The sequence below is a fragment of the Natator depressus genome, chromosome 24 (genome assembly GCF_965152275.1).
Source record: "Natator depressus isolate rNatDep1 chromosome 24, rNatDep2.hap1, whole genome shotgun sequence".
Lineage (NCBI taxonomy): Eukaryota > Metazoa > Chordata > Testudines > Cheloniidae > Natator > Natator depressus.
The window spans coordinates 740,145-754,408 of NC_134257.1; the positions used below are offsets into that span (position 1 = coordinate 740,145).

Sequence of the window (14,264 nt, forward strand, 5' to 3'; positions counted from 1 at the left end):
CGCCGGCGCGGGCGAGTGCGCGTGCCCGCCAGGCCCCCGTCTGCCCCTCACCCCATGTGCGCCGGGCCCAGCAGCGCAGCCCGCGGGGCCCCGGCGGGTCTTGCTGCGCAATTTCCCCAGTGAAGAATAAAATAGGAAGAATTTGTATTTGTCTGAGTCCTCCAGACACAGGGAGGGTGACACCATCCCCAGGTGATGGGGAAACCGAGGCAGAGAGGTCAAATGACTTGCCCGAGGCCACACAGGGAGTCAGCAGCAGAGCAGGGAAGAGAACCCAGGAGTCCTGGCTCCCCCCGCTCCCTGCTAATTGCCACTGACACTACCAGGGAGCCCCAGCCCTCTGCAGATCTCAAGGCAATGAGGAACCACAGGCACGGCCTGTTTGGGGTTGCCAGCCTCTCCCTCCCCCCAGAGCCAGCCCAGCAGCAGCTCCCCCCACTGGGTTCTCTGTCCTCCCTGGGGGTGAGCCATGTTCAGCACCACCCCCCTCCCTCTCTCCCTCCCCCACTATGATGAAGTGGGAATTTTTTGTAATATTGCTTTGATTCCTTGGTGTGCCTCAGTTTCCCCTGCACTTTGCATTGTTCCGAGGGTGAGGGCAGGATTAAGTTTCCATGCAGGGCCATGGGGTGGGAGCAGAATAGAACCTTTAAGGAACTGGCTGAAACCGACCCAGGTCAACAAGGGGGCAAAGCAGGAGGAATGGAGCCCCACGCTGGGTGCCTGGCCTGCCCTGCGGGACGAGGGGGACCCCTGGGGGTCTGGCACATGAAAGAGTTCCCCCGAGAGCCTGTGCCAAAGCCAGGGGCATAGCACCGACCCTGGGGCTCTCTGGCTTCACTGGGTTCCTCTCTCTTGGGGACATTCAGAGCAGGGCAGTGTCTCTGCATGGCGCCAGCACGGACGCAGGGCACCAGGCCACTGGGGCATGGTGCTACCCAACAGCCCAGAGCCCCCAGGGGAGCTCTGCCGGCAGCATGGGGGGCAATGGCCTGGTGGGGAACCCTGCTCAGGAGGTTACGGGGGGACCCCTGCTTGGGCAATGCCCCCCGCTTCATGGCAGAGGCTGCAGGACCCAGAGGCGGGTGGCGCAGGCTGCCTGGAGCTGGACCAGAGGGATCAAGCTGCATGTTCCACATAAGGGGCCGTGAAATTGACACGCTGTGGTGCTGGCTGCGACAGCCGCCCGGGAGCCGCCCCGCTGCTCCCCAGGCACAGAACTGCAGGCCAGGCCAGCTCTGCTCCTGGAGCCAAAGGACTGAGGGGCGGGGGGCAGGGAAAGACCCTGAAGGGCTGGAGAGGACGTGGGGCGTGGCCAGGAGCAAGCATCGCAAACCCCTGCATCCTCCAGCACTGCCCTGGGCTCTGGGCCACAGGCCCCACAGCCCAACCCACTGAGCTGGGGGTTAGCCCCTAGGCACAGGGGAAACTGAGTCACAGAGACACATCCAGAGCCTTGCAACAACTCCAGTGGCAAAGCCAGGGGCAGAACCCAGGAGTCCTGGCTCCCAACCCCCCTGCTCTACCCTCCTCCGTCTCTCCAACTCTCCTGGGTAGTTAGAAGCCGAGGCCCAGCCCCAGCCCAGCTCTGCCATCGCAATTGGTGGGGGCTGGCCCGCCGGTGCAAGGGGGACTCCAGGCCATGTTACCCCCTAGATACATGGGGTACTTGCCCCATAGACAGGTGCCATGTGGGGGGCTGCAGATGGAGCGTGGCTGTGCTCTCCCACCCCAGGGGGGCTTTCCCCTTCTGCTGGGCTGGTGGCTGGGTAGCCAGGGGCACCCTGGGGCGCTCCCCCTGTGGGAGGCGTGTCAGGCCCAGGGGCCCTGCCCCCCTGGGCTCAGCACACACAGGGCAGGAAAGGGTGAATGCTGGCGGATGTGACCCCGCTGGGCACACGGGCATGGGGCTGCTGGAGCAGTCACCTGCCTGGGAAACATCAGTGGGAGGGCGGGGGGGGGGGCTGGCCACTTGGGGGCTCCGGAGCATAAATTTCCAACCCAGGCCCGCAGGGCCCAAGGGGGGGTGCAGGGATTGCGGGAGGGGGGACCCCAGTGGTCCAAAACCCTGAGTCAGCCCCCACCAGTGGGGCAGGGGGAAGTCAGGTCTCTATTCCCAGCATTTCTCTGCAGGCACCAGGGCTCAGCCATGGGCCAGCCCGCCCCGGCGGGGCCCCCTGGCGGGGAAGCCCCATGGCCAGTGCCCAGCCCTTGCCAGGCAGAGGGGCAGTGGGGGCCTGCACAGCTAGGGGTGGGGCTGTCTCCCTGCAGACACAGCTGCACAGGGCTGGCAGATTTGTGGGCACTGCTGGGGGATGGATGGGCTCATAACCAGGCCAGTCACGCTGCTTTATGGCTGACACTAATTCTCCCCTAGCACCTATCCGCGCTGCGTATTCTAATTGCCTCATTTAGGCAGGGCGGGGGCACCAGCTCCAGGGAATAAATCCACGGGATGGGCTTTTTACAGCTGTTTTCATTGGGAACGTACAATTGCAGCTCATTCCTGGGTGCTGCTGAAGAGCAGAGGGTGGGCAGAGACGTGGCACCCGGGCACTGCCGCAGGAAAGCTCGCAGCACAGGGGCCCCGGCGGGACACGGGTGCAGGGGAGCTGGCAGTGCCAGGGGCCCCGGCGGGACACGGGTGCAGGGGAGCTGGCAGTGCCAGTGGGAGGGGAGCTCTGCATTGCAGGAGTCACTCACAGTTGATCTGAGCACGGATGCGACTGCCGCCTCCTTGTTGTCGCGTTGCCAGCGACACGCAGCAACGACAGCCTGGAAATTAACATCTCCCTGGCGGCGAGGTGCCCGCCCCACATGCCAGCCACCAGCTGGGCCCCATGCACCTGCTGCTCCGCAGGGGGTGGGGAAGAGCACTTACTGCCTGGGGTGGGGGGCCGCCCTCTGCTCTCAGGAACTCACGGCCCAGTTTATTCTTTTACCAAGAGGCTTTGGGGGCACGAGAGGAGATGGGGGGGCTGCGTGCCAGCCGGGGTGGGGGGAGAGAAGGACACCCCAGCCCTGGTCGAGGGCTGCAGCCCACTCGCGTCTCGGTGCCCCGGGCTGAGCACAGCACAGTGAGGCCCCAGCTCTCCGCTCACCCTTCACCCCCACGCTGCCCCCCGGCGCGCTGCAGGCCTGCCCCTCCCCCCTCGGACCCTCCCCGGGGTGTCTCTCCGGCTGTGTCTCGCTGTTAACATCTCCCGGCGCTGCAGCCAGCTCGCTTGGCTAATCAGCACAACGTTCCCCATCGATCGCTGGCCGGGCGCCAGCCTGAGCCCTGCCGGGGGCAGTGAGCAGCCGCTGGCTCCGGGGAGAGCTACCCTTGCCTGCAGCAACAGCCCTGGGCCAAGGGACAGGGCACCCCGCCTGCCGGGCTCCCCGCAGGCCCTCTGGGGCCCCAGAGAGCAGCTCCCTGGGGCAGAGAATTGGTACCAGGCAGGAGAGCGGTGACTGAGTGGGGCACCCCCTGCCCGTTCCCACCCCACAGAGCCCAGCCACCCCAGCCCAGCTGCTGAGCAAAACCAGTTAACCCCCGACTGCTGGATTAGTCTCCCCTACGCAGCCCAGACAGCAGCCCCTGCCCTAGGGAGCCATCTCCCGGTGTCCCCAGGCCCCCCACAAGACCATCCCCGGGAGAGCTGGGGGGATGTGCCCGGCGGTGCCCGCACTGGCTCTGCCGCGCTGACCGGTTATCGATTCCCTGCTCCCCCGCCCCCGTCTCCGGGGAAACCCAGCCTGGCCGTGCTGCAGGTGCCATCAATCAGGGCAGGTGGCCCCGGCCTCCACACGCAGCTCCCGCTAGCCCCCACCTGGCCCGCAGAGCAGCGCCCCCTGCTGGAGGGCCCCACCGCTCGACGGGTCGCCCCCTGCTGGGCAGGCATGGCCGTGAGCGGGGCCCCGGCTCCCCGAAGGCGGATGAGCTGTAATTACCGCTTAGCCCCCAGCTCGATCCCACTCTCAGCAATTAACCCCCAGCAGGAAAGGGGACGATGAGCCAACCCACCATGCGCCCCTCGCCTGCCAGCGCCCCCCCCTTCTGAACACACGCCCCCCCCCAACCCCCTCATGCGGGCCTGCTACAGGCTCCCTAAGACCCGGAGAGCGGGGGGGGGGGCACAACACACCCTCCCTTTCCCAGGGGTCCCCCCAGTGATGCTGGGCCCCCCAGCCCAGCTGCTGCGCTGAGGCAACAGCCAGAGCGGGAGCCCCCTGCATGGCCCCTCGTGGCCAGGAGAAGCTCCGCGTCAGCTGGGATTGTGGGAGCTTCGCCAAGGCCGGGGCGGGCCCCCCACGATCCCACACGGGGCTCCCCCTGCCTCTCACTCCAGACCCACAGGCCTCTCCCAGGGACCCACTGCCCGGCCAGCTGAGCCAGAGACTGGGGCAGCGTCACCCAGAGCCAGCCCCATGGGGCAGGGCCTGGGGGGAGAGCAGGGGCCAGGGTGGGGGCACAGCTGGGCGTGGTACGGACCAGCAGCAAGGCCGGGGCTCAGCCGCTCCTCTGAACAGCGCAGGGCACGTGGCCTGGGCATCGCCCAGCTGCAGCCTCAGGGGCTGGCGGGCAGCGGGTGCGTCTGCTCTTGCCCAGTCCCGGAGGGGCCAGCGGAGCTGCCGGCGTCTTGCAAATGCTTTATTCGTTGGCTCAGTCGCTAAACACAGATACAAAAATAGAAACTGTACACGGCCCAGGGGGCGTCTTCACGGAAGACAGATCAGCCTCGCCAGAGCAAGGGGCTTCACCGGGCTGGCGCCCAGCACCAGGGGCCAAGGTGGGCCGGGGCTCCAGGGAGACTGTCCAGCCCTGCCAGTGAAAGGGGGGGTCAATCCCGGGTGCTGTCCAGGGCCGAACTCTGCAGGGCCAGAACCAACAGGATCCTCCGACTCCCCATGGGGCCTTTGGGAATGTGCCAGGTGGGGAGGAGGTCCCCCCGGCGACAGACCCCCCGGCAGGGTCCCTCCTGCTGGAGTCTCTGGGAGTCATCCATAAGCAAAGGCCCATTTCACAGGGGCAAGGAGCCCTGACCACCAGGAGGCGCCAATGAGGCCAGGATGGAGGCGGGCGTCTGACCGGCAGCAGCGGGTGTGTCGGCGACGGAGAAGGGCCCTGGGGAGGGAGAGAGCCCGTCAGGGGAGCACGCCGGGCTGGGAAGTCAGCATCAGGCCTGCCCCCTTGCAGGCTAGAGCAGGAGGGGTGGGCACGGTGCCCAGGGACCTGAGCGCTGAGCTAGGAACCGGGGCCCAGAAATCAGCACCAAGGGGGAGCCTGCCTGGGATCCGCCCCCCCATGGCAAATCACCTCTCCCGAAGATGGAGCAGACGGGGGGCACTTCTATCCAGAGCTCCCTTTACCCCCACAGTCTACCAGCACCAGGGCCACCCCAACCTCCCACTGTGAGCCCCACTCCTCCCTGTGCCCCAGCTCCCAGCCTGGAGGCTTCCCGGCCAGTCCCAGCCACCCTGGCCTTGCTAACATCCCTGGTACCTGCCCCCCACCAGGGCACCCCCTCTTACCGCCCAGCCAGCCTCTCCTCCTCCAGCCGAACGCCAGCACGGGACATCTCTGGGTCCAGCACATCCTGGGCTCCAGCACCTCGGCCTGGGCGCTCTGGCGACTGGCAGGAGCAGCGGAGCCGGGGGCACGAGCTGGGGCGAAGGCGCCCGCCCCACAGTGCACGGCCACTTGGAGGGCTTCGGGGGGACAAAGTCCAAAAATCCCCAACTCTGCAGCAAGGAGACAACCCCCCCCCCAGCCCCCGAGGACTGCAGGGCGGGTCAGAGCCACAGGAGGGGGAGCGGGATGAGGGCGAGGCTGAGGCAGGGGCCGTGGGGCCGGAGCGTGGCCAGCGCGGTGCTGTGACCCGGTGGCTCGGTGTCTGCAGAGAGAACAAGAGCAAAAGGCCCAGGGAGCTGGGAGGAGCTGGTCATGGTGAGCTCCCCCACTCCCCCCTCCTGCCCATGCCCCCCCCGCCCAAGGCATGTAGCATCCCCCCACTATATACTCACCCCCTGAACCCCCTCCTGCCTATTCTCCTGCGCCCAAGTCATGTAGCACCCCCCCGCTACATACTCACCCCCTGGACCCTCCTCCTGCCTATGCCCCCCACCTCCCTGGGGGGGTAGCACCCCCACCCCCCACATACTCACCCTCCGACCCCCCTCTCCCACGGGGCTGAGATTTGGGAACTTCTGTCACAGGCTTTGTTGCTGGAAACAAATCAAAACCAGAATCCGTCAGTGACTCTGTCTCCAACAGGAAGCTCCCCCCCTCGGATCCCCGGCACTGCCCTTCTGCTGCCCCCCCAGACCCTGGGAACTGGCCCGGGCCAGCCTCCCTGTACCAATGTGCTGCCGCCCCCCTCACAAGGTGTAGGGGTGTCCATGGCATCTCCTTCCAAAATCAGGGGTCCCCTCCCCCCGGCGCCAGCGCAGAGCCCCCAGCGTCAGGGTGGAAAGGGTTAATGCCCAGGATGAAACCAGCCAGACACCTCGAGTCCCCCAGACAGAGCCGCCCTCCCCCCGCTGCAAGGGATTCTGGGAAGAGTCTAGATTGAGAGCGGGAGGGCAGGGCTGTCTCCCCTCCCCCTCCCCCGGGCTCGTGCCCACCCCACGTCTGGGTCCCATTAGCAGGCTTCTGCCACGTGGAAGGGGGGGCCCGCTCGGCCCCCCCCAGCCCCCCCAGCGCCCGGCCAGACGGACTCACTCGATGCCTTGCAGCAGACGGCCACTCGTAGCCTCAGGCACCGCCCGGCGCTCTCTGGGCTGGGGATAGCTGGGGGCAGAGACAGGGACGTCAGGGCACTGCCCACATGGGCACAGCTGGGAGTCAGGCCTGCCCCGAACCCAGGGCCCTCCCCCCCATCCCGCGGGAGCCCCCAGCATGCTCGGCCCCCTCCCCCCAAGGAGCCACTGCGGGGGATTTACAAGCAGCTCCCAAGCGCCGGGCAGGCGGCTCCGAGGCGGGGGTCTTAGCCCAGCAGGAAGCACCTGGGCCCAGCAGAAGAGAGGTTCCCCCCCCCCCGTCCCCCGCACAGCTGGGAAACCCATCAGTCCAGCCCCTCCCTCGGGGCGGGGGGAAAGCAGGGTCAGCCAGGGTCACCGTCAGGCCCGCCCGTTAGGGGGACGCCAACGCACCCAGCTACTCCCACCTTCCCACCCACCCACAGGGCAGTGCCCGCCACTCCCGCCCGGGCCCTGGGGATCTCAGCGCACCCCAGGGCCAGCGCTGCAGGGGAGGGGCGTGAGGTTACAATCCGGGGGAGCCCTGCCCCCGACAGCCCAGCCGCCTCGGATGCCCAGCCCACCCCGAGCAGACCAACCCTCCCCCCCGGGCGGGCACCCCTGGCCTGGGGTGTGGGGGGAAGAGACCCCGGGGAGCCGCGCCCCACCCCTCTCAGAGCCCAGCCCCTGGCAGCCCAGGTCAGCGAGCTCTTGGGGGCAGTGGGCACTGGCTGGCTGGAGCGGGGTGCCCAGCCAGGGCCCAACTCAGGCAGCGGCCAACTAAACCGTCCCCCATCCTGCCGGGAAGGAGCCAAGACCTGGGCAAGGGGCGCCCCCTCCTGGCCACCTGGCACACTGCAGCAGGCTGGGGAAACGGAGAAGAAACCTCCTCCCAGGGCACTGCCGCCCGGCTGCATGGACACCCACAGCCCAGCCTGGAGCCAACCCCGCTTGGCAGGGCGTGGGGGGCCCCTGGGGGCCCAAGCAGGTGCGGGGGGCCCGGGGGACACTCACAGATGTAGTAGTAGGTCTCCCCCGGCTGGAACTCGAAGCCCAGCGAGAAGGGCGTGAAGCGCTGAATCTTCTCAGAGAAGCGGACAGGCCCGAAGGGTGCGTGGGGCCGGTTGCACTCCCAGCGCTTGAAGGCACCAGGGGTCTCGTAGCAGCCCTGGTAGCCCTCGGTGTCCACCATGTGCAGGCTGAAGGTCTCAGCCCGGCCCGCGGGCACTGGGCGCTCGTAGTGCGGGCAGTAGATGTCCAGGTAGTCATTGATGGAGACCTGGACAGCATAGTCTTCATGCAGGAACCTGGGAGTGAGAAGGGGCCAGTGAGTGGGCACAGAGACATGGTGCCAGGAGGGCTAAGGGGGGCCAGCAAGGGGGCAGGGAGCTGGTGGGGGAGGAGCCATGGTGCCAGGAGGGGCAGGGAAGGTCGGGGACAGCGGTACCCCCTCTGCACCCATCAAACCCTGGCCGGAGCGGCTGTGAGGCAAAGCACCCAGAGTTCAGCCACACTCACCATCTGCCCACTGTACCCAGCAGCTGGAGAAGGAGGTCTGGCCCAGGGGCTGACAAGTGCCCGCACTGCCTGTGGGCTCAGAGCCGGCTGCCTGGGCGGAGGGGTGCAGTTCCTGCAGCCAGACGCTTAGCAGCAGCTGGGGCAGAGTGGGCCGTGACACCCAAAGGTCCCAGCCGGGCCCCACATCCTGAGAGCTGCACCCCCCACACCCCGCCCCGGCTTCTCCTGGAGTCCGTGCGTGTCCCCAGTGTGGTTACAGGGCACCAGCTAACACCAGGGAAGGAACCGGGAAACTCAGGGGTGATTTGCGTTGGGTTTACAGATTCCTTTGTGCCCATTTCCCGTGCTGGCGACCCTGGCACTGCCTGCAGGGGGAGGGCACTGGGACAGGGAGACGAGATTCCTGCTCACCCCTCCTGGGCACTTCAGCCGGAGGGATGGACCCAGAGGGTGCCAGCTCCCAGGGAGCGCAGGCCAGACAGGCAGAGCCAATGGGGTCAAGGGCCTGACACAACTGTGCTTGCAGCCTAGACTGGCGCCCGGCTCACCCCACTGCACATGCCACCTTTGGGGGTCGTGCATGGGGAGCAACCTCAGTCCCTCTCCCCCGGTGGTCAGGCCAGGCCCTGGCATGCACAGTCCCCAACACCTGGAGGGGAGGGGGCTCCCCAGCCAGATGTGTCAGCCACTGGCTCCCACGCAGCGCTCGGCTCCAGCCTGTTGTTGAAACAGCTACCGGGCAGCCGGCCTCGTGAAACAAAAAGGCATCAGCTCCGATTAGGCTCAGCCTGCTGGAACTGAATGTGCTCGGCGGGGCGGCTGGGGAGCCAGGGCCGCGGCTCAGAGCCACGCCGGGCCGCGAGCTGAGAGCGCACAAAGCCCCTGCCCCAGGCGCAGGCCTCAGTGTCCCGCTGCGCTGATCGGCTGTGACAGACCAGTGGGGGGAAGGGACGCTGCTCGCACACCGGGCTGCTGGGGCCAGCACGGGCCCCTGTGCAAAGTCTGGTGTGCACAGTGCACGGCCAGGCCCAGGGGAGCTCACATGCCCGTGCGCACGCACACAGTGCACAGCCAGGCCCGGAGGCAGCTCCAATAGGATCCAGATTCCCAGTGGCTGCCGTGCAGGATTGAGGCTGGACCGGGCAGCGCTGGCAATGGGAGGGAACAAGGTCTAGCAGTTATGGCCCAGGAATGGGACCAGGAGGTGCAGGGGTCTGGGCTGTGCCCGCTCTGTCAATCCACCCGGAGCATGAGACAGACCCATCAAGGGCAGATGAGAGCAGCCCCAGTCCAGCTGAATCCCCTACTCTGCCAGGCTGAAAGGGCAGCTTGGCAGGTGTGCCCAGGAGGCAGGGAGCGCCAGGCTGTGCCCTGCCCTGGCAGGCAGTGGGCTGGGACAGCAATGCCCGTTTAACGAGGGCTGGGCAGGTAAGCGCTCACACTGCCCTGCCCCACCCACCAGCCCCAGCTGCTAAACGCAGACACCTGGCCGATCCACCTCCCCTGGGCAGGGCAGGGCTGGCGGCATCTGTGTTCACTGGGCAACAGTCTGGGATGTAAACAGGGCTGCAGGCCAAGCCCCGCTGCCTCCCTCCCCTCTACCCCAGGCCCTCTCCTGGGCTAGGCAATTGGGAACCTGCCTGGCATAGCCAAGGAGGACAGCGGGGCTCAGCTGCCACGGGCATCCTGCTACATCGCTCCCTGGGCATGGGCACACACAGGGCTGGGGACGGGCTGCCTAGGGGGCACAGTGAAAACTACAACTAGTTCTGACCTGGCCTCCCAGCTGCAGACCAAGTTCCAGGTGCCCCCCGGGCCACCTCCATGCCCCATGGGAGCGGCTCCAATGGGCATGGCCAGCACTCGGGGTGCGCACCCTGCGGAGCCTCTCCCCCAGCCCAGCCTCTCTGCTGCAGGACACCAGGGAGCTCGGCCCCTCCAGCGGGGCTGTCCGAGGCAGGTCCCCGGGCAGCGCCCGGTGAGCGCAGCCCAGCTACTCCCTGCACCGGCCGTGGCAAAGGCTGACGCTGGATTCCAATGGATCAGCCGGCACCGCTATTAGTTATGCTGCTGGGCGGCCAGCCGGCCCCGCCTCCACCCTCCTCTGCCAGCTCCCACCAGGGAACCAGCCCCAAGCCACGGGACAAAGACGCATGGGGGGCAGGCCACGGCTCCCTTGTGACGGGCTGGCACAGTAACCACTGGGTGTCAGGAAAGGCCGAGCCGGAGCCCGAGCCCTCCCACCCCCACCCAGAGCATCAGCAACCTCAATCCCTGCCAGGGGGCCAAGACCACAGGGCCTGGGGGTGGGGGTGGAGCAGGTCTCAGCACAGGCAAGGGGCCCGCATGTGCTCTGTGCCCCAAAGCCGAGGGATAAGGGGCTAACAGCTCCCCTGGACCTCCACAGGGCAGGGGAAACAGGCACTTGGACGGAGTGATCTGGGGGGCAGGACTCTCAGTGTTATCACCCCAGAGGAGCCCCCAGCCTGGAGAGAACAACTCTCACACCCCCACCCCCTACGACCCCGAACCGCTGCAGCTCCAAGCGCATCCCAGGGCAGAAGTCAGGTGCTCAGGGTGGGGTTTGCCCCAAATTGCCCCCAATGCTGCAGCATCGGCAGCCAGCTCTCCCCCCGCCTCCTGCCTCCCAGCAGGCCAGAGTCCTGGGAGCAGGTGGCAGGGGCTGGGTCAAGCAGGGGAGACGGGCTCACCGCCAAGCGCAGCTGGGCAAGACCCTCCAGGGCAGCCTGGCGCAGCCTGTGCCCAGCACCACAGGGACGAGCCAGGACCCTCCTGCCTAGAGTAGCAGGGAAAGGTCAGGGATCCACATGCACTAGACAGCCCGTCCCCTCAGCCCCCCTCCCTCTCGCCATGGGGCAGAGCCTTCCCTCAGCCCCCCTCCCTCTCGCCATGGGGCAGAGTCTGGTCTAGTCAAGTCTCAAACACAAGAGTCGTAGAGGGAGGGCCCTGAAGCTCCCCCATCGCAATCCCCCCTTGTGTCCCAGGGCATGGCCTGTTCTGCCCCATGCTGGGGGAGCCCGGGATCCAGCAGACAGAGGAGCCTTCAGGCAGTGCCCAGACACTGGCTCCTAGAGCGATGGAGGGAGCTGGCACCCTCGTGCTGCCCGCAGAGATGGGGCAGGAGCCAGTGCCACACTCCAGGGGGACAGAAACAGCAGAGACAGGCCTCAAAGCAGCTTCCCAACACTCCACCCCAGAACCCACCTGCCAGCTCAGCCCTGGGGCTCGGTGCCACGGGCTCACGCCCTGGCAGACAGGAGAGTTCCCAATTCAAGGCTACAGATCGGGCAGATGGGGGGGGCCCTGAGCAGGCGAGTGGGGGGCTGGGTCCTGGGGACATCCCCTGGGCACAGCCAGGAGCCGCGCTGGGCCCTGCCACGCCCACGTGGGCTGCAGACTGTGAAGCACCGGGCCACCCCCGCCCAGGGCCAGCTGCGATCTCTGGGGCCAGCACTTTCCACCTGCCTCAGGCAGCCCCAGGCCCGCAGCCCCCTGCCCCCCTGCCAGTGCTGCTGGGCCGTTCCCACGCCCCAGACTCGCCCCAACTCGCCCCTGGCCGGGTGGCGCCGCTCAGGAACGCTGGCCTGGCACAGGGAGGCTGGCAGGACCTGCCCAGCGCAACGCCCGCTCCCTGCTCAAGCTGGGTAGGGCCGGGACTGGCTGAGGGCTCGGTCCAGCCCTCGCCCCGCTCCCAGCGCCCGCCGCGGGCATGTTCCCGGCCAGTCGCTGCTGGGGCCGGGGAGCCCGGGGCTGCGAGCCCAGGGCGAGCTGCAGGGCGCAGCCGGGCCCCCCAAGAGCGCGTAGGGCTGCGGGGCCGGCAGGCCAGGCTGGGGCCGGGCAGGGGGCGCAGCCGGCAGCGCAGACAAAGGAGCCGCCAGGCGCGCAGCGCAGAGCCGGGGCCGGCCGGGGACCCCCAGCCACGGAGCCGTCCCCAGCGCGCAGAGCCGGGCAGGCGCCCCGAGCATCCCCGCTCCCTGGCCGGGCCGGGCCGGGCCGGGCCGGGCCGTACCTGGGGTTGCTCGAGTTCCAGTAGACGCTGTGCCGGAGGCCGCGCACCGGCCGGAGCCGCCCCCACAGCAGCGGCCCCCACAGCAGGAGCCGCAGCAGCAGCGCCGGGCACATCGCTCCGGCCGGGTCGGGCGGCGAGCGCGGGGCTGCCGGGCGGGGGACTGGCCTGCGGGCGGGCGGGCCGGCGGAGAGGGACCGGGCGGGGGGCAGGGCAGGCCCCGCCCCCAGCTCCAACTTCGGGCCAATCAGCGGCCGGAGCGCAGCCACCCCGAGCAAAGTTCCCCAAGTCCCAGCTTAACCCTCTGGGGGCCGAGCGCCCCCGCCCCCCGTTAACAGCTCGCGCGGAGCCGGGCACGGGGGGTTCGGGGCCTACCCGGGGGGAGGCGCGGCGCTTTCGGACCCCCGCACGGCGAACCCCTCCAGGCCGGGGCGTTCACACTGCGAGCCGAAGCGAGCCCGCTCCGCGAGGGGCCCGTGAGCCCGGCAGCGCTGCATGGGGGGCTGGGCCCAGCAAAGGGGTTTCCATGGAAACGGGAAACCCCCAAATATTTGGGCCCAAGGTTTCCCGGCCGCCGGTTCTGTCCCCATTTCCCGGCAGAAAACGGCCCCTTCCCGCACCCCAGCTCCGGGGGTGCTGAGCAGCTTTACCCTCCTGCTCCCCCGTTGTGTCCCCCCACATCCTGCCCCCCAGGGCTGATCCCTTCAGCCTAGGCCCAGCAGCAGCCCCCTGACTGCCCCCCAGCCTTGCCCTGCTCTAACCATTAGCCCCCACTGTCACCCCAGAGCGAGGACGTGCCCTACAGGGTGAGGGGCACCGCTAGGGCCCTCTCTTGTGAGCCCCTGCCCTGCCCCCCACTGGCTTCATTGTGTCAAACCCCGAGACCAGGGCGGGGGGGGCTCACACTTTTTTTGCTGAAAATATTTCAGGCTCTGACGGCCCCCCCTTCCCAGGCCCCTCTCACTTCTGCGCGGCTGCGGAAAAGCTGGGTACTCGGCCAGCCACCACTGCTCTCCCAACCCCCCCCACTAGTCTTGTGACGCCCTTTGGGGTCAGCCCCCACAGTTTGAGAAACGCTGCATGAAGGATAAGGCCAGGGAGGAGCCCTGGGTTCACCCAGGCCAGGGCCCATCCCCGCCTTCGGTCCTGTGTGAACCCTGGGAACAAGGACCTGCCTGTGCTTTGTAAAGGTTGCCAGGGACGGAAAATCCCCCAGCCTGTGGCCCGCTGCCTGGCCCAGTGGTTACAGTCGCTATTCAAAACTGGCAGCTTATGTCTCGTCTGAATTTGGCTGGCTCCCCCTTCCAGCCATGGGCTCTGGTTGGGCTGCTGAGTGCTTGGAGATCCCATTTATCCCCCCAGGCCAGGCCTTCACTCTCATAAACTAACCCAGTTGCCCTCTGGAGCCTGGCGGGATTGGGTCCCTCTTCTAACCCTTTTTATCAGGCTGGGGGCTCCGCTCTGACCCCTCGCCAGCTTATCAGCACCCTTAGATTGTTGGCCCCTGGCTTCCAGCAGGGCCCAGTGCCCAATAGGGGGGTAAAATCACCTCCCTACGCTGACCCCAGACACACCTGGGCCTGCATCAAGGACCCCACTAGACCCCTCTCCTCTCCCCATGCTGGAACTAGAGACCAGGCATCCTGACTGCCAGTGTCCGCCCCAGGCTGGTCAAACTTTCCCCTTATCTCTGGGAAGCAGATCATTTCTAGATCTCACCCAAATGGGGGCCTGCCTGGGGGGCCTCCCCTAACATCAGTGGGGACATGGCTCCTGGTTGGGCTGCTGGGGGGAGCAGAAGTGCAAGGGGCGCTCGGTGGGCTCAGGGCGTAGCCGGTCCTAACTGCTGCGTTTCATGGGGATCCCTTCAGAGGCAGCTTGGGCACTTTTCCTGACAGTTTTCCAAAGCCCCAGCTGGGCTTGGCAAGGAGCCAGGGGAGGGCTGCTAAAGCCAGCCTGGTGCCACAGTCCCCATCTTCAGGCCCGATAGCCAGCTCCC

General features: G+C 67.6%; 1 protein-coding gene across 1 annotated transcript; it reads right to left on the reverse strand.

Annotated features, from left to right (window-relative positions):
* Positions 1-4,633: 4,633 nt before the first annotated feature.
* Positions 4,634-12,401, reverse strand: EFNA4 (ephrin A4). Its single transcript, XM_074938441.1, has 6 exons — positions 12,269-12,401; positions 7,735-8,027; positions 6,704-6,772; positions 6,148-6,207; positions 5,515-5,876; positions 4,634-5,107 (listed from the first exon to the last, which is right to left on the reverse strand). The coding sequence occupies exons 1-5, from the start codon at positions 12,379-12,381 to the stop codon at positions 5,776-5,778; spliced, it is 636 nt and encodes a 211-aa protein (XP_074794542.1). The 5' UTR covers positions 12,382-12,401; the 3' UTR covers positions 4,634-5,107; positions 5,515-5,775.
* Between the last annotated feature and the right edge of the window lie 1,863 nt (positions 12,402-14,264).

Bases quoted from the DNA above. Each gene is read 5' to 3' on its own strand.
- EFNA4 (XM_074938441.1), bottom strand. From the start codon at position 12,381: ATGTGCCCGGCGCTGCTGCTGCGGCTCCTGCTGTGGGGGCCGCTGCTG. The intron at 6,773-7,734 runs GTGAGTGTCCCC...CTCTGCCCCCAG, and splicing joins GGAGACCTACTACTACATCT to CTATCCCCAGCCCAGAGAGC. The intron at 5,877-6,147 runs GTGAGTATGTGG...TTCTCTCTGCAG, and splicing joins TGGGAGAGGGGGGTCGGAGG to ACACCGAGCCACCGGGTCAC.